This window comes from Notothenia rossii (assembly GCF_949606895.1).
Source record: "Notothenia rossii genome assembly, chromosome: 8".
Taxonomy (NCBI): Eukaryota; Metazoa; Chordata; class Actinopteri; order Perciformes; family Nototheniidae; genus Notothenia; species Notothenia rossii.
This window is the reverse complement of record NC_136906.1, coordinates 69,250,980-69,276,376: the sequence shown is the minus strand read 5'-3', so window position 1 is coordinate 69,276,376 and position 25,397 is coordinate 69,250,980. Positions and strand designations below refer to the sequence as shown.

General features: G+C 39.6%; 5 protein-coding genes across 8 annotated transcripts in view; 4 read left to right on the top strand and 1 right to left on the bottom strand.

Moving 5' to 3' along the window:
- Nucleotides 1–156: 156 nt before the first annotated feature.
- On the top strand, nt 157–8,146 carry gen1 (GEN1 Holliday junction 5' flap endonuclease). The gene is made up of 13 exons (XM_079642801.1): nt 157–454; nt 1,058–1,256; nt 1,354–1,530; nt 1,871–1,981; nt 2,069–2,142; nt 2,446–2,531; nt 2,804–2,954; nt 3,380–3,416; nt 3,493–3,573; nt 3,650–3,780; nt 3,904–3,965; nt 4,902–5,051; nt 6,017–8,146. Exons 1-13 carry the CDS (start codon nt 294–296, stop codon nt 7,360–7,362), a joined length of 2,766 nt encoding a protein of 921 aa, XP_079498927.1. The 5' UTR covers nt 157–293; the 3' UTR covers nt 7,363–8,146.
- A 214-nt stretch (nt 8,147–8,360) lies between these two features.
- Nucleotides 8,361–9,788, top strand: msgn1 (mesogenin 1). Its single transcript, XM_079642823.1, has one exon. The coding sequence runs from the start codon at nt 9,070–9,072 to the stop codon at nt 9,499–9,501; it is 432 nt and encodes a 143-aa protein (XP_079498949.1). The 5' UTR covers nt 8,361–9,069; the 3' UTR covers nt 9,502–9,788.
- Nucleotides 9,789–10,657: 869 nt separating this feature from the next.
- LOC307014711 (uncharacterized protein) lies at nt 10,658–17,204 on the top strand. Of its 2 annotated transcripts, none has more exons than XM_079642818.1 (5): nt 10,658–12,575; nt 12,774–12,923; nt 13,087–13,215; nt 13,487–13,612; nt 16,346–17,204. In XM_079642818.1, exons 1-5 carry the CDS (start codon nt 12,487–12,489, stop codon nt 16,443–16,445), a joined length of 594 nt encoding a protein of 197 aa, XP_079498944.1. In that variant the 5' UTR covers nt 10,658–12,486; the 3' UTR covers nt 16,446–17,204. The 2 variants fall into 2 exon arrangements, with proteins under 2 accessions (XP_079498944.1, XP_079498945.1); XM_079642819.1 differs by lacking the exon at nt 16,346–17,204 and adding an exon at nt 14,162–15,231.
- On the bottom strand, nt 17,021–19,298 carry mrps10 (mitochondrial ribosomal protein S10). Its single transcript, XM_079642817.1, has 7 exons — nt 19,141–19,298; nt 18,911–18,963; nt 18,320–18,389; nt 18,063–18,202; nt 17,869–17,977; nt 17,452–17,541; nt 17,021–17,365 (listed from the first exon to the last, which is right to left on the bottom strand). Exons 1-7 carry the CDS (start codon nt 19,210–19,212, stop codon nt 17,285–17,287), a joined length of 615 nt encoding a protein of 204 aa, XP_079498943.1. The 5' UTR covers nt 19,213–19,298; the 3' UTR covers nt 17,021–17,284.
- Nucleotides 19,299–19,437: 139 nt separating this feature from the next.
- Nucleotides 19,438–25,397, top strand: part of tulp4a (TUB like protein 4a) — a 30,663-nt gene continuing 24,703 nt past the window's right edge. For 2 of the 3 annotated variants that reach the window (XM_079642800.1, XM_079642798.1), the window contains exons 1-2: nt 19,438–20,046; nt 21,304–22,274. In XM_079642800.1, the coding sequence (XP_079498926.1) occupies nt 22,023–22,274 (252 nt within the window). In that variant the 5' untranslated portion in view covers nt 19,438–20,046; nt 21,304–22,022. The other variant, XM_079642799.1, reaches the window with a different exon arrangement.

Here is a 25,397-nt window from a genome sequence, read left to right as displayed (position 1 = left end):
TTTCTAAATAATCGAGTTTATTGAAACAATGAATGACATACGTATTACATAAAACGCTTGCCGATGACATGTATTTAATTTAACCGTTGAATGTACTTTTTTTCACGTAGTGACAATTCAAAAAGCAACAAGGCAGCGTGATATAAGGATGTTCAATGGTTTGGGACGCGGCCCAACGGCGCCACTGTTTGAAATCTCCGGGTCTTTGTGGTCGTGTGTTGTTTGGTTTAACATTTACGTTTTCTACCTTTACCCTGCTATTAAATTAGCTATAAACTAATGTGTTGGTAGTTATGGGTGTTCACGAATTATGGTCCATCGTCGAGCCGGTCCGTGAGTCTGTGCCTCTGTACAGTTTGAGCGGAAAAACGCTGGCTGTTGACCTGAGTTTATGGGTGTGCGAGGCCCAGCATGTCCAAGCGATGATGGGGAGAGTTACCAAACCCCACCTGAGGTAAGTGTCACATATGTGGATTACAGGGGCTCAAAGTGTCCCCACCCCCCCCTCTGGCTTTTGCCTACAAAATGTCACTCAACGTACCAACCAGGAAGAGACTCAAAATGACCACAAAAACTCAAAAAAACGACAACAAAGTGCAGGATATAGTGCCGCGCACATATATGATGGTTACTGATGTCGGTGCGGAGTGATATGCAGTTTGTGTTGATGCTGACCATGGATGTATAAGACGCCTTGAGGCATGCACTTATTATTACCATGGCTGGATGTGCATTAAGTCAATAGCAGTAGTTTCATCTGAAGTTAAAGCACAGAACGGATCCTTCATTACTCTCCAAGTCATCCGGTCAGTTACCTAACATATACGGCTATTACACAAAGAGGCACCAACAAAAACGCTACAAAGAGGTGCAAAACAGTGACATAAAACCACTGCAAGGAACACACAACAACATTAAAAACACAGCCAAGTATCTATCAAGGCTGTGTGACTGGCTAACACCAGCTAACCAGTTAGTTTTAGTTTAAATTCTTATAACGTTAGTTTTAATTCTTATATTTAAAAACATATTTTTTTGTCTCTTCTTCTGTGTCCAGGAATTTATTTTTCAGGGTGTCATCTCTCACGCTTATGGGGGTAAAGCTTGTCTTTGTGATGGAAGGAGAAGCCCCTAAAATCAAAGCAGAAACGATGAGCAAGAGGACAGAACAGAGATTTGGAGGATTGAAAAAGGCTTCTGCCCCTAAGACTAAATCTAACACCAGCAGAGGGCGCTTTAATGCTGTACTCAGAGAGGTTGGTTGTTCCTCCACTCACATGCATCTTAATGATAATCACTTTTGATAAATAAATGTAGTTTATATGTGATTTTATCATTCTCTAACACTTGCAGTGTGCAGCCATGTTGGACTATTTGGGTGTGCCCTGGGTGACGGCTGCAGGCGAGGCTGAGGCCATGTGTGCCTACCTGGACTCAGAGGGCCTGGTGGACGGCTGCATCACTAATGATGGAGACGCCTTCTTGTATGGAGCCCGGACTGTCTACAGGAACTTTAATTTGAACAGTAAAGTATGTTTGTTAAAGTTAATCTCCATCATCTGCAGTGTGTTACATCTGGAGGACCATAACCTCATACTTACTTACATTTTAATTGTACACAGCTACTTTGCAAAGGATATAGAAGCTGTTGTTCGAAGGTTAAATTGTTACATAATGTTGTGGTTACTTGTTGATTTCATTAAGCATTTCAATATTAATCAGTATTGAAAATGACTTTTGCTGCAGACCTACAACTTGTATTTTAACTAGCCAGTATTTTTGCGTTTTTGCTTCCCATGTATCAATACTGTATTTTACTCTAATGATGCAATTAAATATGCATAATACCGTTTCTCACTTTCCCTTCCAGGACCCTCAGGTGGACTGTTACAAGACCTCCAGAGTACACACAGACTTAAATATCTCCAGAGAGAATCTAGTTGGTCTGGCCGTCTTTCTTGGATGCGATTATATTCCTAAGGTAGGGAGAACATGTTACTGTACATTTCCACTATCAAAATCACTAATCTGAAGATATGTTCACTATACATTGTCATTATTCATAAAGGGCATACCAGGTGTTGGAAGAGAGCAATCACTGAAGCTTATCCAGATGCTGAAAGGACAAACTATTCTGCAGAGGTGGGAAACACAGATTATTAAAAGCTCATATTTTTATATCACAGTTATAGTGCCCAACTGTTCAAGATGCAGTCACAAATCTTACAGGTGTGATGTTGAGATCTAAATGAAAGCTTAGTTTAAAAATGAATGTGGACTGAGCAAGGGTGCAGGAAGAAGAGTGTAGGAAGTAAGAAATGGGCCCACCCTACTTTACTACCCTGGCTCAATTTGGCATGACAGCTGTTGTATCTAGTTTTCTGACTTTTGATTGCAGATAAGCATTCTTATCCTTACTGATAACCTTTCTCTGACCTCCCCCAGGTTCACCCAGTGGAAGGAGGACAATGCGGGTGTGTCTGAGGGAGTTTTAAAGAAGGTTCCCCACTGCCACCTCTGTCGACATCCTGGTGAGTGGTGCCCCGCTTTGAACTCTGACCCCAGTTTGCGATGCTGATAAGAGGCGGAAAGATCAGGGGGGGGTTGTCCCTGACAGGACATGTCTCACACATTAAAAGCCATTTAACCTGTCATGTTAAAACATACACGTATGTGAGAGATGGGTTGCTCTGAATATGCTTTTGACTTTACAGAAGTTGTAGTTAGATTTTCAAGTTGTTTTCGTCTTCTCATACTTTTGTATTTGATCAAGTTTTAATTCAGATGCGTCTCCCTTTTCCAGGCTCAGCGAAGGCACATGAACGTAAAGGCTGTGTGCTCTGTGATAGTAAACATTTCTGTCAGCCTCAGGACTTTGACTACCAGTGTCCCTGTGACTGGCACCGCTTCGAAGAGACCCGGCAGGCCGTGTCTCTTGAGGCAAACATCAGGAAGTATGTGACTTTTTTTTAAATAATTGCATGCAGGACAGTGCATCCCATTTACTAAAATGAAGGTCAAGACTAGCAGCTTTTTAGTCAATAGCCATCCTTAATCTTAGGATGTGGAATAGCTCTTAATGCTCCAAAAGCATTGATTAGTTATAATTTGTTTATCATCAGAAATATAATCGGCAAGCATTTAGCTATATTCCTATTCATCAAGAAGTCAAAATGGCAAAAGATATGGGTTTGCAGAAAATAAAAATAAAACAAATAATATTTTGTTATTATTTAATGAGAGTGAGCTTTATCTCTTGGGTTTTGGTTGGACAAAACAACACTCCGACTTTGGAAAGTTGTAATGGGTATTTTTTAAAGAATGATTTGCGTCCAAGTTATGTGTAATCTTTTCATTTTGTATTTTATTTCTTTTTTAGGAAAACACTGGCAAGCCAACTGTTCCCTTTTACAGAGGTACAGCCATTTTTCACAGTAGTATCATAATGAACAGTATATGTTTGGTTTTTAATACTTGAATAACATTTTGCAGATCATTAAAGAGTTCCTGATTTCCAAGGACAAGCCTGTGTCCCAGTTCAAGAGGAGACAGCCAAACCTGATGCTGATACAGGTTGGTTTTAATAACGCGTTAACATTTGTATCTCTTTTAAGTGAGTTGCATGTTTTAAGTGAGTTTTTTTCTCCAGAAATTTGCCTATGACAAGATGGAGTGGCCAAAGCACTACACCAGTGAAAAGGCGTTAGTCTTGATGACCTACTCAGAGTTGATGAACAGAAAGTATGGAAGAGAAATGTCTTCCCAAATCAAGCCCCTCAGGTAGACCTACATTCAATTTCAATTTTTGATTGAACAAAAACAAATATGTAGCTTAAGTGGCATTGTCATAATAAAAGGTTATTCAGCAGATGCATAATCCACAACTTCTTTTTTATACAACAGAATTTTGAAACCAAGGGTGAGGAATGCCGTCGCTTGCTTTGAGATCATCTGGAGAACACCAGGTGAGTTATATTCTTATTCCTTGCATGCTTTAATTTGTTGTATTACAAATGTGAGAAGAAAAGCGACATCTAGTTAAGAAAACATCCTCTGGGCTGAGTGACGGGACTGCTGCAGCGCGAGGTGGAGGTTGGGCAGCGAGGGGCTCGTCCCCGGGTCGTCTGTTAGTGCCTTGCTGTGAGGTTGGGTTCAGAGGTGGCAGATCACTCACAAGGCCACGAGGTGCTAAACGGGCTTCCTCCCCAGCTAGGAAATGTGTCATCAAAGTCCACTTCACTAACAAGACCAGCCTAAGACACTCGCAATAAATTCATTCCGAATGTGGTTTCCTCTGTCATTTAAAAGAAGTATTTCTCAGAAAACCGATAAGTACATCATGCGTATAAATACCATAAATCGCTGGATATTCTAAATTAGACCTATCTGAAATCATTGATTTTAAAAAGTGACTTACAGTTAAATGACTGTTGGTGTGAACTGCAGTCCGCTGGTTCAATATCCCCGCTTATCCTGTCATGTAGCTGAATTGGGGGGAAATGTTTATTTGTGATGCATGTACATTTAGAGAACACTTTATCTAAAAAGTAAAATAAATAATAATATCACTTCACTCATACACATAGTTCTAACACTTATATATTAAGTGTTTCTTATATGTTGCAAAATCCCTCAAGTAATATTGTTGCCATTTATATAAAAACATGTGGCTGTATTTGCTATACTGTATTATAAAACTCTTGTATACCAATTATCTTACCGTTACCTGAACTTTTATTAACCTTTTTCTCACATTCAAGTAAATGGAATATTAGTTAAAATGTTAGTTTTTGTTCTGCTGGTTTTGTTAGTTTTGTTGACATTTGAGGGTTTCACTTTTGACTAGCAAGACTAGTCTTATTGAAAGCTATTTGGACCGGACCTTGTTTTTTTTTCCGCAGAACATTACGTGTTTCCTGAGGATCGTCCTGCGGAGGATCAGCACGAGGTGAGGACGGTGGAGGAAGAGTCTCTCTTCCGTGTGGCCTTCCCAGAGGTGGTGGAGAGCTACCTGAGAGACAAAGCTCTGGCTGAAGAAAACAAGACCAAGAGTAAGGGAATCATTTCTAATATCCACCCACCATTTAAGAAAAATACGTTTTCCTGTGAATTCTTTCCTACAATAACCATACCTGACAGTTAGTGTAGTTAAACTTTTCATGAGAAAGTAGGAAGCCCCCCCACAGACTTGACAAGCTCCTGATCAAAGACACCTGGAGCTTCCACTTGTTTTGAAAGTCTATTGCAGCAGCTCTGACACCTGAAGAGTTTGGCAGCTCATCAGTTCACACCGGAGGCTTTGATGCAGCCAGAGGTGTCTGTCTCACAGGCTGCGCTGTCACTTTATGCTGGTTATACTGTTCCCCCCCCCCTCCTAGTCCTAACTGCTGCAGAGCTTCACTTCCTAATGTGTAGGAAAACTATCCGCTGATATTCAAAGAGCTTTCTGTCAATACATCCAGAGTGAATATGTTTACAGCAAGGTTATAAAAGTTCTGAATTTTCAACTAGTTTTATTTTATTTTGGAATAATTTGTGTTTTCAGAGTATGTTTGCTAGTTTTGTTTAACTTCTTGTATTTTGTTTTTGTAGGGCCTGGTATACTGTCTTATAAGTATAAAGCTTCATATACATACACAATAAATGGTTGAAGAACTGTGTAGACATAGCCATCATTTCTTTAATTTTTTTAATTTGGAAACCGAGTTATTTTACCACTAGTTATCACAGTTATTTTGACCACTGTCAGAAAAACTCACCCACAATTTCGTCCTGACATTGTTGGTTAACATCAGAACTGATTTTGAATAGCTTGGTTAAAAGTTACCTTATACATTACTTAAATCATGTTCTTGTTATTTCTACAAGTCTATAAACTTTTTTAGATTTATTTTCAGCTTACGTTTATAATAATAATAATAACCCTGGTTCACAGTAGACACTAACTAATTCTAAATGCAATTTAAAATCCTTCAGTCGTATAACACTGACATCTGGTCTCAATCTTCTTCTGCAGAGAAAAAAACAAGGAGTAAAAAGGAGAAGCCATCTGATGTTTCTGATGGTATTTCTGACCTCTTGGCTCAGATGACCATCCAGACTTCCTCCAACAACGAACCACAAAAGCTGCCCGCTTCAAACCCAGATGACCTAGAAGTGGTGGTTTTGGACACTCCAGTGAAGCATATACAGCGTCAGAAGTCAAAAGAGGAGCACAGCAGGTTGGGCCATTGCCCCAAAACTCCTCTGTCTCATGCAGGAAGTGAAGCTGCTGCTTCTCCATCCGTCTCTGATGCTATCGACGCGCTGCACCTGAGTGATATAGACTGGGAGGCTTTGTCTTTCACGTCTTCTCCAACTCCACAATCTACTATTAACCACACCACTGAGCCCCAACTGAGGGAAACCACAGACAGTGATGTTATTGATGAAAAAATTGAGCTGAAAATCTCTAATGACGTCGTAAGAGCAGACTCCAGATCTGAGGTGTGCTTCACAGACTGTCCTTTGAGGGACAGGCTGCTCATGAAGAACACAGTAAGAGCTATGACCCTGAAGGAGAAACACAATGATGAGATCTCAAAACAGCTTAACTATGAGTTGGCCTCTCTCAAAAAAATGTCTTCTCATAACTCACACTCAAAACCAAATGAACAGATCCCCGATAAAGGTAGCAGTGGCATTGCATTGTTAGGGAAAGAATCTGCTGTAAACAAAAAGGAACCACTCACTGAACAAAAGCAGAGTGCAACAAATAAGGCAGAAACTCACAGTTCACAACCGCGGTTGACGCCTATAGTACAAAGTAAGACAAAGGACAACGGCCCCCAAAAGCCTCCTCAGAAATATAAATTTGTCCGGAAAGCCATTTCATCATCCACACTCGCCCCACAGAGGTGCAACTCTGACCCCATTCAGAGTGACAGGAACGCATTGCACAGCACTAAGAAGAGTGTGTGCATGAGTGTGTGTTCATCCAGCGAGGAGAGTGATGCAGAGAACAAGCAGACAGGACCACAAAGAAAAGCTTACAGCAAGCACACGAACAAGATGAAGGGCAACTTCCTGTCTGCCATCCCACTGAAACCTAAAACAACCAAACCGACAGCTAAAGCAGCTCCTATCATTGTTCAGTCTTTACAGCCAAAAGCTCAGAGCTGCAATGCAGACATCGATTTCAAAAGCAGACCTGTAGCTACTCAAAGCAAATCTCAAGATGTCCCACCAGCTCACGTTGATGGTGGTGTGTTTCCTCAGACCCCGGGATCACCGGCCGTCGTGTTGGACAGTGATGACTCAATTATTTGTGTTGAGAGTCCACTGCCACTGGCAGAGAGACTGAGACTGAAATTCATGAAGTGAGCAGAACGAATACACGAGGATGGACATGTAAGATTTTAGGTTTCAAGTTTGAAAAATTAACCTTTGAATGGAGGTTGATTTACAACTCTTATGCCCACGTTCTAGCTTTTTACAGAAGAGATGCAAAAATCAGTCAATTGATGGAAAATAATTCAGCAACTCTTTTGATTATCGAAAAAATTGTTATTGATTTTTAAAGGCGAATAAATCAAACTTTTAGTGGATCCAAATTCTCAAACATGAGCTTTTCGTTGTCTTAAAATAATAATAAATTGAATATCTGTGTATTTCGGACTGTTGAACCGACAGGCCTTTTGATGAAAATTATGTAATTGTGAAGATTTTTTTATGTAATATATGTTGTGAGATTAAAAACGTTGACTGATTATGCCAATGAACAAAGACAATTGTTCACATAAATATTTGTTCCAATTAAGTTTTTGTTGCATCAAAGTTGTCCTTGCTCTTACCGGCCTGCTCCTCTGATCCTGAGAGTAACAGTAAATCAGAAGTAAAAAGGTTGTGGATTAGCACTGCTTTCAGAATGTAATGCCATGTAACGGCACCACATGTGCTTATTTTCTCCTGCTGCTGTTTGACAAGCTACATGTCACTACGCACAGCTAGAGAGGAGGCACAGAGGACGCTGAGCCATTGGTTTTACAACCTGCCAGTGTCGCTCCCCTTGATCATGAGTGAGGCCTTACACACCTTTTCAGACATGAAAGGTCTGGCAGGAGCTTGGTGACAGCTGCATCCTCTGCCCAAATAACAACTCAGAGCAAGTACCTGGTCTTAAATCCTGTTATTCCTGACAGTTTCTCAGGGAAATTCAGCTTGTGTTCCAATGCAGATCTCATTAGTAAAGTAAAAGTTTGTTCAGATGTGTAATTTGTTTGTGAATGATATTAACAATTGGCACTTTCTGACATTGAAACAATTGACCTTCTCCAGGTGGCAAGTAAATATATGTGCATTAAAAGAAGAAGACTTTATTAATCCCTCACACAGGGAACATTTCTTGAGAAAAAAGAAAACAGGATTGATCTCGAACAAAAAATAATAATAATGAAATGAAACATGAGAATTATGATACTGTATAAACTTAAGCTGTATTAAATTGATAAAGAAAAATATTATTGACTTACAAATTATATATATCAAATGATCTACCTAATCACATATCCGGGGTCTTGATTTATACAAATAACAAAGATGTATCTCCAAAAAAATTATCTGCAAGGCTGTCTTGGTAAGTTACAAAATAGTGTTGTTTTTTTTGTGACTGCTTCACTTCCAGACTGAAGACACACGCAGGCCTGACTTGCCGGAGATGTGTGAAGCTCTCAGGTGAAACAGCATCCTCTCAATCCTTCATTAAACAAATCACATCAAACTGATAATTGTCGTCGTGAAGACTTTAAAGAGTAATTTCACACACAAGGGAATCTAATTATTTTTCTTTCCATCACATTATCCGTCGATTTAGCCTTATTCACACCCCAGTGATAACGAACCTTCGGGAAGGTCGCATTTTGGCACTTGGGGTTTTCTTTGAACTTTTTTTCGCCTGAGCTGTGAACCCATAAAGCTCCGGAGATCTGCTTCTATATAAAAACAACTTGCAGAAAAATTTCCTTCACAGAACCTCTCATTCACCCCTGATGTCATCCTCGCTGCACGACTGTCGGGAAGGATATTTCTAACATGGACATGGATGTTGTCACAGCCAAAATCCTGTCTGAGTGGAAGAGCCATGAGGGTGCGTTTGGAGAAGATCATGACTCACTTCAGTCCACTTCCCCGGAGTCCTCCATAGACTCCATGTGCTCTTCCCCGGAGATGTGCTTCTCCAGCGGCAGTCAGGAGATGAAGGACTGCCCTTACGGTTTCCCGGAGCGCAGGGCCTCTTCCAAAGCGCAGAGGCAGGGCAAGCCCAAGATGTCCACCAAGAGACGCGTGAAGGCCAGCGAGAGGGAGAAGATGCGGATGAGGAGTCTTGCAGAGGCTCTGCACCACCTCCGAGACTACCTGCCGCCAGATTACAGTCAGACAGGCCAACCCCTGACCAAGATACAGACCCTCAAATACACTATTGAATACATCAACAAGCTTTCAGACATTCTGGGCCACGCGTAACGGACGCAAATTTACTTTTTACGCAAAAGGTTTACTCTGACCTGGACATTTAATGGAGTTAGTTTTATATATTCGATGAGTAACACAACATTTTTAAGTTAACTTTAACATTTGATTTCATTAAATTGCTCTCTTGTTCGCCCTTCTCGTGATGTAAATATTGTTTATTGGGCACTTGACCATTACTTTGTATATGAGGCTGCCTTTGTTGGAGTTGTGAATTAAATGTTTGGAAATATAGTTTGCTGATTGTTTCTATGTGTATATGTTTTCCCCTTGGTATGAAATGTAGCTTTACTGATGAAGGTGTTCTCCTATTAGGCCCACCTTGTTTGTGTATCGTGTGAGCAGAGAACTTAGTGAAACCTCATCATATTTGTTATGTTGTTGGTGTTTGTGTTAAAGTTTAAGTAGCTTCATAATAGCCTATATTAAAGTTGTGTCTGAAAGCTATATAATAACTAGTCCTGTTTTTTTTTAACTGACGAGTTAAAATGTCTATTATTTTCCTTACTATAGAATATATCAGGCCTGTTAATACACTGTTAAACACATCCATTAGATAAACAATGTGTCATTTCCAGGTTGCGTACCCAGACAGGTATTTACCCTTACCCATGTGCCAAGAGACTTAATGAAAAATGTGAAATAGCACAACATTGGTTCTGATTGATCTAAAATCTTGCATTTGTAATTAGGACCTGACCTTGGCATTTAAAATATTTAATTGATATTGATAATCAACTTGTTATTAGTTTATAGATACCACATACTTGATTGTTATCATGTAACCAACGACTTAACATAGTAGGACTATCTTAAGAAATACTAACTTTTCAGCAAAACGGTTTAACTTATTTAGAAAACGTTTTGAGATTTGTGAATTGGCAAATTATTTATTTATTTTTAAAAATAGTTTTCGGTCACAAATGGGTACAACTCGTACAACTACAATAAATAGCCTATGTTTTGAACTTGGCCCAGTTAATTCACTTCAGGATGAGTGGTACAATTAGAACATACGTCAGCCAATTCCTCCAATCAGAAGGCCGAAATATCCAAAACAAGCTGACTGAGAGCAACAAGTAGCCAATCAGACAACAGTATTCCTCCAAGTGGGCGTGACCATCCACATAATGTGTTCCTCACAAATATATCCAACCTGGGATGAAGTAAAGCCTGACGAAGTCGCCATTTCAAAACGCTAAGAGCAACAGAAGCTGCTGGAAATGTTGTAAATGTTTTTATTTTTCTAATATATATATATTTTTACTAGCTACTAGGGAAGGTGGTTTAGTTTTTTAATCTACCTCGCCTGCATCAGACACCAACTGAAGTAAGTCCCATCTCTGTGTGTTTCACCAAAGCGTTTGAAAACCACAGAAACGCCCCTTTTATTTAACGAATAACGTTTAGGTACAATCTTGTTATTCGGGCTTTTAGTTGTATTTTATATCTAAGAAAATAGCTGTTCAAATCTGAGATGCCTAGTCGAATATTATGTATAACAAATACACAGTTTTGGACACAGTATACTGTGTGCCAGCTGAGGTCGTCTCTGCGTTGTTTATTCCAGGAATTAGAAAGGGCCCTCCAAGCCCTTTGCGTTAAAATGTAACCACATGTGTTCGACATTAGCTCCTGTATGCTGCACAGTATTAAGGAGCATTATTAGAGACTTTAAGTGTATGTGTTGAACAGTGCCCCTCTGATTGTCCTAGCTTAAAATGAAACAGCTCTAACCGTCTCTAGGATCAGGATAACAATGTTTCCATGACGCTCGACGTGCCTGTAGCTCTGCACTTCAGGCTTATTTAATTACAAATAACACTGTGATAGAGTATGTGTGTGTGCCAGCCTGCATGACAGAGTTTAAGCCTCTAAAGTGTATATGAATTAAAGGCAGTTCATTTGAAGGAATAACTGCTCCACAAGTGTCTATAGATATATGTGTAAATAGATTTCCTCATAGATATAGTTGAGGATATAAGGGTATCAAGGGACTTCCAACCTCATTGAAATAAATGGGACGAACACAATTTAAGTACACCACAATTCAACAACACCATAAACAGCTTACAAAATGAAAAACTGAAAGATTGCATAAGCCAGAGTTTGTGAAAGAATAATAAATGATCAAAAATGTGAATGTTTTTAAACTTGCAAATACTTCTTTGCTCATGGTGACCTCCTCATACTTTTTTAGAGTTTATTTTAGAATAAGTGTATTTTTAGGGAGTATTGTGCACATATTAAGCTTTTGTTGTTTGCTGGATCTTCAACCAAAGTATCAAACACACAGGTAGAAAAACAAGTAACAGCTTTTCTGTTTTTTTTCTTCTGGGGCGGTTTCTCCTTCAGGGCATATTTTGAAAGTCACTCCTAAAATGTAAATTCCCCAGATATTGTAGAGGCAGTTTCCCTTCACAGCAACCTCACTTCTTACTGTACCTTTCCCCTATATTTTTCAAAAGTCTAACCCAACTGTCTAGCCTCACAGATTTTGTATTTTTTAGCGATCTGGGCTTTGTGACTATTAATACTTTTCCCGCTATCAGCTTTGACTATGTCCGTGTTTTACCTAAACACTTGTCACCTGCTTCAGTGTGAGGCATGCTGCGTGCACAGCGTGTCACACTCGATGATGGAGTAATGTAGGGAATGCAATACAGAGGTTTTATATTTCCAAGATCTGCTGAGTGAAGTTTTACAGCCTTGTGTCACAATGTAGAAACACATGCCTTAAAGTATTTTTCTTATCAAGAATTATCTCATACAACATTGCAAGAGAGCAAAAGGCAGTAAATGGCTATCGCTTTGTAACACAAGTGTAAAACGTGAATTTGCATTTTGAATGTAGAAATCATTTCCTTGTCTATGGAGGAGTTGGATATGTTTTTTTATATATAAGAACGTTTTTATTAAATAATAATCTTATAAGGGTGACAGTGTAATGTATATAAATATTGACTTGCATCATTTCAGATGAACGCAAACACAGAAGAAAATGTGACCGAAACTTCAAGGATTTCCAAGGATGAACCTCAGAAAACCTTAGTGGATAACACATTTAGGTAAGTCTCGCGTTTCCTCACAGCCTCATACTGTATTTATGGATACATAATGGTGAACTGTTGCATTACATGATTATGAGAAGCTTTCATTTACCTGAATACTTTCTGATTTTGCCCAATTTGCGGTGATCATAACAACACTTGCACACTTGTTGCAGAGTGGCAATTTTTTCCTCAAATTAGTTTTAATCTCCTCAGGGGTCGTGGGTTTAGAAGCCGTGGTCGAGCGGGTCGGATGAGTCGAGGCGGCATGCCTGGGGGGCGGGGCATGATAAAAGGGTTTGGTCCACCTGGATACGGGAGAGGTCGAGGGACAGAAGGAGCCATGAACGGATTTCCACCCATGAGGTACAAATATTGAAATATACTAGGTGGTATTCATTCAGAAAGTTGCTTTTTGAGTTGTGTGGTTATAAATGATATAAGGGAATCACCTTAATCACCCTAGAGATTTGTTGTATAAAAAATGCCATGTTATGGATAAGTTGCATTTCCTGTTCTTTCCTCTCAGAGGAATGAGGAGGATGCGTCCTTACCCAGACATGAGAGGTCATCGAGGTAGGGGTGGACCAATGGGCATGGGCCCTCCTCCTCCCCCCCCTCCCATGCACCTCAGAGGCCCTTTTCCACCCATGCACAGGTAACCGGCTCACGCACAATCACATTCACAGAGTTGCTTGTCTGAGATTAAAGAACGATCCTCCTGATTCTAAAAACTTGTGACCAAAATGTCTAGTTTTTATAGCTACCGTATATTAAGTTATATACATTTCAAACATACATTTTTTTGGAACAGTCTATCTTATCTTCTTTGGTTCCTATTGTTGTCACTCACTTTTGCTCGTGTGTATCCTTACATCAGGTTGCTTCTGATTGAAAACATACAACGTTTTTTGTTTTGCTGTCTGTAGGCACGGACCCCGTCCCCCCCCTCCTCCAGGTCACCCTGCTTTCAGAGGGCCTCCTCCACACCCTCGAGGCTGCGGCATGCCCCCCCCTGGACCTCCACGCCACTTTCACCCCCGAGGCCCAAGAGGGTAAGAGCTGTTTTAATTTTATAACCACGCTCAAGCTTTGTAAGTCCCAGTTCTCTGCACTTTCCTTGAACACTTTTAAGATTCCTCAAAATAACATCCGGTGAGATTTGAGACAAGCCTACACTAGTTATATTCCTTAATTTTGTGCTATGCACTAAACAGTGAGGGGTTGTATACAATGTACAGTCCTTTATGTCTCTTTCCTCTTATACCTCACTATAGCCTTCATTTTAGGGTTTACATTATTCTCTCATAATTACAATTCTGTTTGTTTATCAAAAAAATAGAATAGCCCACAAATCTGTCTTACTGCAACAATTTTTCAGACAACATTTTTTGCTTAGTTTGTTAATGATAATTACACCCACTGCAACTATTTGAAGCCTTAAATAGTGGACAAAGTACTGTAAATACATGACATTGAAAGGTACACAGTAACAGAGGGGATCACACCCCTGACTGGATTAGTTCAGATGGCTGCTCTTATCAGAGTGTGCCCTTATTGGCCAAAGCCAAGAATCCAATGTGTGATTTTATCCTTTTACACAGCTACCACAATGGACCAGTCTCTCCTCCTCCTCACCGCCCACCTGGCAGAGGCCAGAGGTGGCCAGGGCCCCCTGGTGGCCGACGCTTTTAACACAGCCTGCCCTAAAAACAATAACCAAACACTTGTTAATGCAGAAGGGGCCCACAGTGGTGCAGTAAACGCCCCATGATTATGTGTTACACTAAGTTTCTGAGTATCTTCATGACATACTCTGTGGCCAAATGTCTGCATAATGGTATTGTCTACTGGCAAATAATTTATGTGAAAATGACAACATAAAATGCCTCACAACTTTTACAATGTAAAGGCATTGTATTATATGTTACAGAAATACTGTGGGTACTGTAGGAAGTATTTGACATTGTCAAGAAAAAGCTAAACAAGTTTGAAACCCCTGTTCTGAAAGGGAAGAAAACATATTGTTCAAGTTCTTTAAATGTGCTGTGGTTCTTGCCTTAAGAAGCGTTCCTGATCCATAATAAAGAATAAAAAAACAGGGTGCAATGTATATTTGAATATGGGGAAAGTTGGGTGAAAAGTAATTAAAGAGTGCACAGCATCCCTCGAGCACCACTGTAAACTAGCTTAGTACAACTTGAACCTCTTAAACATTACCTATTGTTACATGGAAATAGTTAAGTATTATAACTTTACTAAGCAGTGGTGTGACTTTTGTTCAACACTTCCACAATTTTCAAGTGAACAGACACTTGTCAAGTATTCATGAGTATTTTATTTTATATTGTATATCATTAATGTGCAGCTGCTTTGAGTCACCAGTATTGCTTTTTAAACATTCATGTTTTTCTAGAGCAAACTATCTTGTAATGACAAAGTGGAAAAGACATTACAAATTAATAGTATATTGAAAATAGATTTCTAATAGATTTTATAAAGACAATACCGTTCATTTAAGGACAAGTTACTCTTGACTGTTTTTGAAGTGTTTATAAATACTCTCTTAACTGTAATTTACCTAACTTTTGTGAACCTGTGATTGTGTTTTAATGAAAACCGTCAAGACATGACGTAGTCGTGGAAAAACAAATAAAAATAAAAATAAACCCAACTTCTCTATTTTTTGTTTATTCACAAACAAGTCTGAGAGTTGTCATTATACTTTATCTGTATTATATGGAAATAATGAATTGCAATGTCAAATCTAGAACTGTACACAGTAATAGTATTTCATATTTGAAAGTGAACACTTTATCCATGTTAAGACCACTGCATAAATGCACACTATTATATACATTTAGGATAAGATTGGACGATCAAGAGCCTTTAACGGAACATTCAGCCTGCAGACAGCTGAAGCTTATTGCAGATATTAAAAGGCTAAAAAATGCATCTTTAAATTGCCCTTTTAGTAACTTGAAAGATGACCTTATGTTACCTTATGAATTTCACCAGAGGACTCAGAACCGCTCAACTTGAGTAATGCCACAGTTCCAATTCAGTGGTTGCATGTCTAAAAGGAGGACATCATCTGCAAAGGATAAACACTCTGATATGGACTCTAATATTTGTGTGCTGCTAGGATAATATCTTGACAATAATTGTAAATTGATTTAAAATGGATTTGTCTATTTCATTTAACACTCTTATAATGCATAATGTATCCTACACTCCTGTACATTTTAAATATTTTATTAATAAATATAGAAGTTATAGATGTTTATATTAGGTTATAGCAAAAAGAAGATGATCAAATTAATGATCTACTCTAGAATCAGTGATAAACAGACACCATGAATTGTTGACGACTAAACATTTGTTTTATTTTGTGAACGCATGTAGCTCCATATTGTACTGCTATTTTAGCTCTACTGAGTGTATACAGATAAAACAAACCCCAGCTGTGAAGCTGAAGCACAATCCTATGAAGACACATTTCTTATTAATACTGCATGTTGCATTTACTGCCAGTGCAACAAAGGACTTTCCATTTTTTCTGAATGAAAGTGTTTTATTTCCGAAGCACTCGGAATACCTCAAGAGGTATTCATCAAAGCCAGTCTCTTTCATAAATGTGTCAAAACAAGTGTTGCACTTTCCTCCTGCTCTTTCTTTCTTGTCTTCAGCACTTTTCCTACATGTTGCTGCCTCTCCAGTCTTTGCAGTCCACTCTTGTTTCTCCCTTTGGTTAATGATAGCAGCCTGACTGTTGTTGTCTCCTGAAGGGGGCACACAGTACAGTTTACCTCCCAGGCCACAGGATCCCAGACCCTCCCTCACATCCGTCCCCCCCGAGTCACCAGCGGCGAGAACTTGAAAAGGTGAGTCTCCTCTTGTATCTTTATCTCTAAACCCCTTGCTCTGATGCCTGGAGATTCTGTCTTTCAGGAGGGAAGTTGAAACCACTGTGCAACAGTAACAAACTTGGCGAGACCGTGAGGAATATTGAATAAAGGTTGTGGTATTTCGTTTTTTAATAAATGAATACAATAAATACATTTTGGATTTACCAACTTACATGTAAGTATATCTGTACTGTCAAATGTTAACAAGAACAGACAGTATACGCACACCTTCAGGTAATGTATGGAGACTACAAGTATAATAGCCATCTATCTCAGGATAAGTAAGCCATGTAGTATTTATTACTGTTAAGCAGAAGATACATATTAAATTGTCATTTACTTTTATTTGTGTTGCCCTGAAATATCTTTGTAAACCAATAATTCAATAAAAGCAAAAAAAGAAATGTATTGTGTGCTGGTCTTGTGTCCTACAGAATGTGTTCATCATACAGAATTAGAAACCACTGCATCATCTACAATTTGACAAAAACAATGTTATATTAAAGTAGAAGTTCTATTATAAACTATAATTCCTTTTAAATAACTGCACATAAGTCTGTTAAATAATGTATTTATTGAAAAAACACAGTAATTCCACACTGTTTTGCAACAGAACAGCAATGAAAACACAACTGACAGTAGATAATGACTTACATGTTGATGTAATGAATGCCAGTTCTGTTGTTGAACTCTATATTGAGGATATTGCTGAAAACATTACGCTGAGCAGTTTTAAGAATCCATGAAAACTACATGTTAATATTGCAGTTCTTAACATATTCAATTCTGAGAAAACATCCAGTAATTAGATCAACGTTTTCACTGGCTGGGCTTGTCATCAACGGGTTGTTCCTCCCACATGGGTTCTTTGATGTGATCTGGAACCTTCTCCATGGCTGTCTGATAACAACAGCAAAGGGAAAAAACACATTAATTCAGGCTGTTTGAATGCAGCATTAGATTGAGCAGGTGGGATAGTTGCTTACCTTAGTCACCTCCATGGCTACACCTTCAGGGAGGTTCCTCTGGATGTATTCAAGGTAAACCTGTGCTGTGCAGCCAGTTATGTGAGACAGCTAAAAAAACAAGAGAAGGGACTTAGATTCATAACCAAATCACCACTAACCGGTCAGGAATTTCATCATTTTAGGGGCAGGGGCACTTTGTGTTGTCAATTTTTTGAGTAGACACATGCCAAACTCCAGGGAGAAGAGCCTTTAGATAAAACACAAGTCCACAGAAATAATAAATTGAAGCAGTAATTGTTAAAAATAATTAACCCTAGTTAAGGCTTTGGCCATCACAACCCTCAGTGAAATGCCTTTTGAAACCATTTTGAAGTTTTAATAACCATCGACTAATTGAATAAAACAAACATAATTAGCCCTGTTCAGGATCATCACCTCGATGCACCGGTAGTGCGTCCTCATCTCATACTGGACTCTGTGATTTTTGAAGATGTGAATCGACTTCAGGAGCGTCAATCTGTCCATGTCCTTTGGAGGTTCGTAACTGTGGCAGAAGAACAAAAGTTCATCAAAAAAGGTCTTCAGTAAAGATTTTAGTAGCTTAAAAAAGGTATCAGGAGGCTACTCACACTTTGTTTTGGGTGATGCCCAGCTCATTGGCTGCCATGGTGGCAAATATCTCATAGCTGTCCAACACGGCTCTGTCATGACCTTTGACCAGCACCGACACCCTCTGAAACAGTGCGTCAGGCTCTTCTGTGACAGTGATCTGCAGGGAAACAAAGGAAAACACAATAAATGCATATGATCTGTCTTTTTTGTATTATTTCAACCTTGAGCAGTTAAAAAAACAGTCTAACATGATTGAATTTGACTGATAACTCACTGGTGAAGGTGTTGATCGAAGCACTGTTTCTGTGTGGAAGGAAGTGCTGGGTGCTAATGGTAGAAGAGACCTGCAACAACAAAACAGTAATTCACATGTAACACGTCTTACCACATTCAAGTAGATAATGCAGGTCTAGAACATAAGTAATAATGTTATTTAAAAAATTTGATAGTGATGTGGATCAAAACATTTGCACATATAAGGGAATTATTCAGTTATACAAAAGTGCTATCATCTATTCTAGATTATCATGGAAACAAATAATATTTTTAAGGTTTAAAGAGTAGACATAATTTGCTATGAAATTGTGAGACTCCAGTCCAGCACTAATGTATGGCCTATTTCACAATACAAAAAAATAGGTGGAAATCAATACTTATTTAAAACTTTTTTGTTGTTGAAAAAAGGTACAATAAATGTCACTGTCTGCAAACATAGCAATAAAACAGATAACAGGGCAGGGGGATCTTGTAATGCCTAGTTGATGTACTTTGCAGACAACAGCTCTAATGCAAGGTCCAGGTGTATTGCAGTTAATAATAAACTGCGTAGACAAAAAACGAGTGAAGAAGTGAACTTGCAGCTTACCTTATTTTATAGCATTTTATGTGAGGTGAACAGGCACCCAAAACTCTCGGTCCCTGTAAATACACTTACATTAGTAAACATGTAGAAATGACATTTACTGTACAACCGACCCACCATGCTACAACGGCTGTCAGGGACCAAACTGTGAGATGTAATAACTCCTTCTCAAACAGATACGTTAGTTCATTGTTCGTAGGTGTTGTACAAATACAAATCTATTCGTTTCTTACCAAATTTGAGACTCTGCTAAGAACCCTTCCAAGAGAAAATAATTCTCGTCTGAGAGCCATGGGAGCAGCCATGTTTTTGGAGAAGGTGGAAAAGAAGGGAAACTAGCTCTCCCCCGTGCTGCCCTCGTGTGTTCCGGAGTGGGATCTGTGACAATGTTCACATATAAATACCGTTTTTATAGTTTTACAAATTCCATTGCAGGGTGTTTAGAAAAATGTATATACTGATTTAAACATGTGCTAGCTTGGATATTGTACTTCCAAAAACCACAGCAGACTAATAAATTGAAATGTATCATATCACATTCCAAAAAAGAAGTCCAAAAGAAAAAAAGTCCATCATGTTCAATATTAAAACCTTAAATTATGTTTATGATTGAAAGTAAATTCTGTAAATAATGTGGCTATTAACTTGAAAGAAAATATGATGGAAATGTATAATGTACCATAAACAGGTAGCAAGGAAATGAAAACAATCAGATACACCAAAACATATCACCTTGCAATCACTTATTAAAACAAATGTTCTACATGAAATTACCCAACTTATTAAATGGGAAATTGCTTCATTTTAAGCATTATTGTCATTGTTTGCAACAATGCGTGATAATAAGCCATTGCTTCAGAAATAATACTTGTTAAACACATTTGTATACATGTTTTAACTGATCAATGCTACCTAAATTATTTATATAGCTTTACAACCATGTCCATTATTCTTTCATCCTGATATTTAAGATTACATTAATGTTAGACATTAATTAGACATTAGACAACTCCAGTTGTTGATGAGAACTGTGATGATCTAATTGGTCTTAATCACGTTCCTGTCACGTGACCCAGCTGTCGGGCCCTGCCAGTGTACAGTAGCGGCTGCAGGCAGAGGAAGAAGCAGCAGCAACAGAGGTAAGCACTCCACTGCTTATTGAGGTTCTCCGGCTTTGTTGACGGCAGCTCTGACATTACTTTTCCGTGGTGCCCACTGCGACACTGACATGCTTGTATCATTAACAACTACGTGCTAACATTGAAAACAACGTTGGCATAAACACTCGGCTAACGTGCTAGCCGTAGCCAGTTAGCGACGAGTTGCCAGCGGCGGATGGACAGAGCCAGTCTCCGCTGATGGTGGTTCAGGTTCAGCTAGCTAGCTGCTCGGTTAGCCTCTTAGCTATCACTGTCTGGCTGTTCTTTGTGGAGGAGACAACAACACAGGCTGCTGCATTCACGAGCATCTCGGCTGGCTAGATCAGCGTCACTGCACAAAGAAGGTACATTAAAACGGAGGAGATTAATTCTGCTGCTGACATGTTTTAATCCGTGAAAGCCCACACATCCCTCTGTTTGGATCCACCAACACCCAGGATCTAGCTATCTGTAGCTAGCAGGCAGCTCTCGGCGATGGGTGTTTGGCTTGTTTTGGCATCATTTAACGGGCTTCACCATTAACGTTGTTTTTAATGTCAGTTACTAACGATAGTATCTATGGATATGTCATCAACGCTAGGCTACACCTAACTGGCAACTGTATATATTTTGATGGAGGAAAATGTCTCTCTGTCACATCACCTGTCTATAATCCAGTGTTCGTCTTATATGTGTGTATGCTATTATTTCTAACTCTGAGAATTTACCTAATTCAAATATCGATTATAGTCTGGCTGGCACACCAGATGTCCATCGGGTTTCATTTGACTGTCAGATGACAGTCATGAGCATCGTGAATCTAGACGCCCATTCCTCTGTTGGATCTTGTTAGATTGCTATTAAAATCACTGTCTAATTTAGTTTTCTCCCCCTCTTTTATTACATTGTTTTCGTGTTTAATTGTGGCAGTCAGTAATCAGTGTAACTCGTCGAGTATAACAGCTAAAGCTAAAATTATACACGATTATCCTAAATTATTCACCAATCAGTTAAATATTCTTCCGCTACGGTGAATAGTCCTCTAACTAAATTGATAAGTAACGGTAAGTGAGAGGTAATTTTAGCCTAGCGCATTAATATTTAAATTAACGGCTGTGGGCGTCAGGTGAGTGCTTCCAGCGATTACACTGTTGCACCGTCGACTTGTACGCTTTATTTAAATAAAAAACAGCAATACAAAATATAACACCAATTTGGTAGCGACATTGTCTATGATAATAACATCCTTTTTTTTAGTTTCCAGCAGTCCTCCATGGGATCCCCGAGGCGGGTTGAAAAGGCAGATTGGCTGACGTGATGACGTTCCCGGGGGAAGCGGCTCTCCTGCGGGCTGACAGCTGATGGAGTCCCCGCTCCTCCTCTCGCACACGGCCGGGGTCGTATGAGGAGGACACGGAGCCCTGAAATGACACACTGAATTGGACAGAAACGTTAATAACATCAACTGGGTGAAGCGCTGGGACGTGTTGGAGGGTAATGGGTGCATCTCCTGCTGATGAGTTTACAAGACAACGATATTTTTTGGATGTTTGTTTTTGATTAGCTGACATTCAGTGGAATTTCAAATAAGTTTCCGGTACTGTCATCTTATGCCTTGTCATTGAAACATCATCAACAAGGTAGCTCACTGATCTGACACATCACAATGACTTGAATGAGTGCCTTTTGCAGCCCATGATATCTTTAACCCAGCATCGCTAAAGTCCACAGTTTTGTGACCTCATTTATACTTTTAGGGAAGTGTTCACTGGTCACCTCTTAATCAGTATTGCAAATCACCGAGATAGCCGAGAGAAAGCGCACGTATTATGCACCGTTGTCGCTGTCTCACATCCAACACCGAACCAGTAACCTCAGGGGAGGAGAGGCGCTCATAACGGTACCGACCCCACCCGAAAACCTCCCTCTGGGTATTCTTTTTTCAAATATCCACGGGGTAGAATACAGCTGCTAGCATGTTCGCCGCCGTAGAGCATGGCCCGGTCCTCTGCAGCGACTCCAACATCCTGTGCCTGTCCTGGAAGGGCCGGGTGCCGAAGAGCGAGAAGGAGAAGCCAGTGTGCAGGAAGCGTTACTACGAGGAGGGTTGGCTCGCTACCGGGAACGGTCGAGGAGTGGTCGGGGTCACGTTTACGTCCAGCCACTGCAGACGGGACCGGCCCACCCCGCAGAGAGTCAACTTCAACCTCAGAGGACACAACAGCGAGGTAAGAGATGACTCACCGTAAATGCATATTAGGTTATTCCTACTAAATTAAACTTACTGATATTTGCATTGAAAAGGTATAACAACAACGCATATTGTTTCAAGGATTGTAGAGTTACAAAGTGGCCCTCTGACAATAATTATTTCAATATATACCTCACCATCAAGTTCTTTCATCTCAATGATGCTCTTGAGTGTGATGATCTTATTGTGTTTACAGGAAAATATACACAGATCTAATAAAATATATTATAGCACATACTAAAAAATACCATTAAAAAATATCTTGTATACCATGATGGCGCACTTGAGTAATAAGTAACTTAACACATCCGCCCTTCTTCTAATTAAAAGTGTCCTCTACACTTTAAAGACAACTTCAGCATCTCCCTATTTATGCATTTGTGGTCACTGCTCCCTTTTCCCAGCTGCAGAGTCATGCGCAGAACAATGTCCTTAAAGTTACTGTTCTTTTGTGCTTATTGAGGCCATGTTTGGCAACAAGTGTACAGTATTATCTAGCACAAAGATGGTGCACTTTAGTTGAAGAGTGACTCACCCTGTCTGTGCCATGGCATGCTGAGAGTTTCAAGTCTTATCACAACAGATGATTTAACAGTTTACAACGATGGAGTAATCTGGGAAATTGTGTAGTGTTTGATTGGAAGTAAGACCTTCCTGCTCTCAGTGGCTCTTTGTTTGGCATCAGTTGATCTGCCCGCTGCTTTTAGTCATAACATTACCATGCTCAACCCTCTGGCATTGCTCTTATCTCTCATCATGGTAATACCCTTCCAAAGTTTCCTACCACTAGTGCACTCAGGCCATTTATTGTCATTGGAAAGATCAGTTGAGTAAAGTAGAGGTCTTTTGCCCGACATGTATTTGAATATTCCTGTCATTATATAGCAGTGCTGGCACAAGTAGAGACTGCACACAGGTTGCGTATTCTCGTTTAGTGGGTGGAGCAGTTGGTCAGATGGAGCAAGGTGCTGTGTCAGCATTCCATAAGGCAGCTGAAGGGAGAGTGGATGAATCCCCACAGAGAGTGACTGAAGCGCAGCAGAAATGTCATTTAACTCTGCCCACTTGAATGTGGTCCAAGTACTGACATTTTCCTTTTGTTATTTTGGTGCATGCAGTGTGGAGGACATGACACCTACATCATTCTAATTGACCCACTTTGTTGTTATGTGTATTTGACTTTATCCACCTATTGGGGCTGATTCAAATGAATGATGACACAATATGTTTTGTGTATTAAAGTTACAGATGACGCGTTGTTGACAAAATTATGGATATTGCTGTTTAAATGCAGCTATACTGCGATAATACTGAAAACAAGGACAAATTGGAGCTGCTTGTTCATTTAAAAAAAAAAAAAAAAAATTAAAAGTTATTTTAATAATTTCCTTCTTATTCATTTTACCAAGTCCTAGAAAAGCAAATATCAGAATGTTTTGTATTTTTTGCATCAATCAAGATGATTTTACAGTAGCATTAAACACAGATGCAACTGGGAGAGAAAAGCACATTCCAACACCTCCCTTTAACCTCATCCTCGCACCCGTACTGAAAGAAGTAATGCCCTTTCTACCTCCACTCTAGATTTGATGTAAAGCAATCAATAAATGCTTTAGCAATTGCGAAATCCATCACTTGTCCACCCTATGCATAATTTGGAGTTTCTGACAGTGGTGGAAATCACACTGCCTAATGAATTTTGTCGAGTTATGACAGATCGGTTCACTCACCCACATTATTTTCTATTCCAGTTCTGATGAGGAGAGGACAGATTGCTGTGTCCAATTAGCAGTCCAACAACAAGGACGTTAACCCCTAGAAATGAATACATTTATATTTTGTTCGTCCTGTCTAGGTATTAAAGATCAGTTTTTAGATTAAAGTGCTATGTCAATACATTTGAATAACCTTTCCCTGTATGTTGAAGTGGCCCACTCTTCAAACACGTCAAATGACATCCCTGTCCTTTTAAACGTCAGCCCTGTCATTGAACACTTGTTGTCGTTTTTGACGACGAGAGTCCTTTCACGTAAATTGGCTCAAACCATGTTATGAATGACTCCACCGACAAGAATGCAACATGAACTCATCCTTTAGGATTTTGGTCCTGCCAAGATCGATACTCACGCCAGCATCCTTAAGTTGGTCCATTATTCCTGTTGACGTATCAGACCTGTGATCATTCTAATGTAAGCGAGCTTCTGAACGGACGTGTCTTTTGGACATGGACCAAAACAGGCAGTGTGGTAAAGGACAGGGAAGATTTTGAGCTGTAACACATCTGTTAGGAGCCTTTGACTCTCACATGTCGTTTCACCATTGTTTGCCACACATCTGATTGGTTCTCTTGCTGGGGAAATGGCCTTTCCCAAGACCCACATAATACTTATTGGAATCACCCGATTAAGGTTAAGATGCAGGCTTTAGATTGATCAAACCAGTATGTTTCCATTCATTTAAAGTGGCCCCTTGTAGAGAGTTATTTGATTGGTCTTGTAGGTGTTTTGTTATTGGCCGATTGAAACATGCCCTCTGATTGATCCAACACCTTTCAAATACTAATTCATCTGCTCCAGTGTTAAGAAGAGGACAGACAGGGAGAGGACTGTAATACTGTAAGGTGTACTTCCTCTCCCTGGGGAAAAGGGTTTGATTTGCACTTCGGTCACCCTTTATCCTCAAGATAAACCACAGCTTGTGTTTTGGTCAATCTCAGCTGTTTTCCTGCTGTTTTACCTTTTCTGGAGGCTCTAATGATCTTCTTCAGATAATGAGAAGGCCTGTTGTAAATCTCTGATGTAGGTTTGTCCTCCTCTGTATTTAATACCCCTTCAGCCAGGTTGAGAGAGATAATTACAAGGTAACAGCTTCAAAGGGATGAAGGTGTGTGTGGTGCCAATGCTCCTTTTGTTGTGTCTCCCACGGCCATCTTTTCACAATGGGCGTCATGAGAAAGCTACTTTGTATCCAATGTTTTTTGTTTTTCATTGAGCTTGGTTGCTTAGCAGAAATCCTCAGGCACTCTTTACGCTTTCAACTCAGCATATTGTGTCATTCTATAATAAACGTACACACATTATTTTTTAGTGATGCCACAGTC

What these genes read in the sequence shown, in the direction of transcription:
- gen1 (XM_079642801.1), top strand. Translation starts at nt 294, where the DNA reads ATGGGTGTTCACGAATTATGGTCCATCGTCGAGCCGGTCCGTGAGTCT. An exon ending in CCACCTCTGTCGACATCCTG is followed by an intron (nt 2,532 to 2,803) that starts GTGAGTGGTGCC and finishes TCCCTTTTCCAG; the next exon opens with GCTCAGCGAAGGCACATGAA. An exon ending in CTTGAGGCAAACATCAGGAA is followed by an intron (nt 2,955 to 3,379) that starts GTATGTGACTTT and finishes TTTCTTTTTTAG; the next exon opens with GAAAACACTGGCAAGCCAAC.
- msgn1 (XM_079642823.1), top strand. Translation starts at nt 9,070, where the DNA reads ATGGACATGGATGTTGTCACAGCCAAAATCCTGTCTGAGTGGAAGAGC.
- LOC307014711 (XM_079642818.1), top strand. Translation starts at nt 12,487, where the DNA reads ATGAACGCAAACACAGAAGAAAATGTGACCGAAACTTCAAGGATTTCC. An exon ending in AACGGATTTCCACCCATGAG is followed by an intron (nt 12,924 to 13,086) that starts GTACAAATATTG and finishes CTTTCCTCTCAG; the next exon opens with AGGAATGAGGAGGATGCGTC. An exon ending in CACCCCCGAGGCCCAAGAGG is followed by an intron (nt 13,613 to 16,345) that starts GTAAGAGCTGTT and finishes TGTCTCCTGAAG; the next exon opens with GGGGCACACAGTACAGTTTA.
- mrps10 (XM_079642817.1), bottom strand. Translation starts at nt 19,212, where the DNA reads ATGGCTGCTCCCATGGCTCTCAGACGAGAATTATTTTCTCTTGGAAGG. An exon ending in GGCATCACCCAAAACAAAGT is followed by an intron (nt 17,978 to 18,062) that starts GTGAGTAGCCTC and finishes CTTCTGCCACAG; the next exon opens with TTACGAACCTCCAAAGGACA. An exon ending in CGCACTACCGGTGCATCGAG is followed by an intron (nt 17,542 to 17,868) that starts GTGATGATCCTG and finishes TTGTTTTTTTAG; the next exon opens with CTGTCTCACATAACTGGCTG.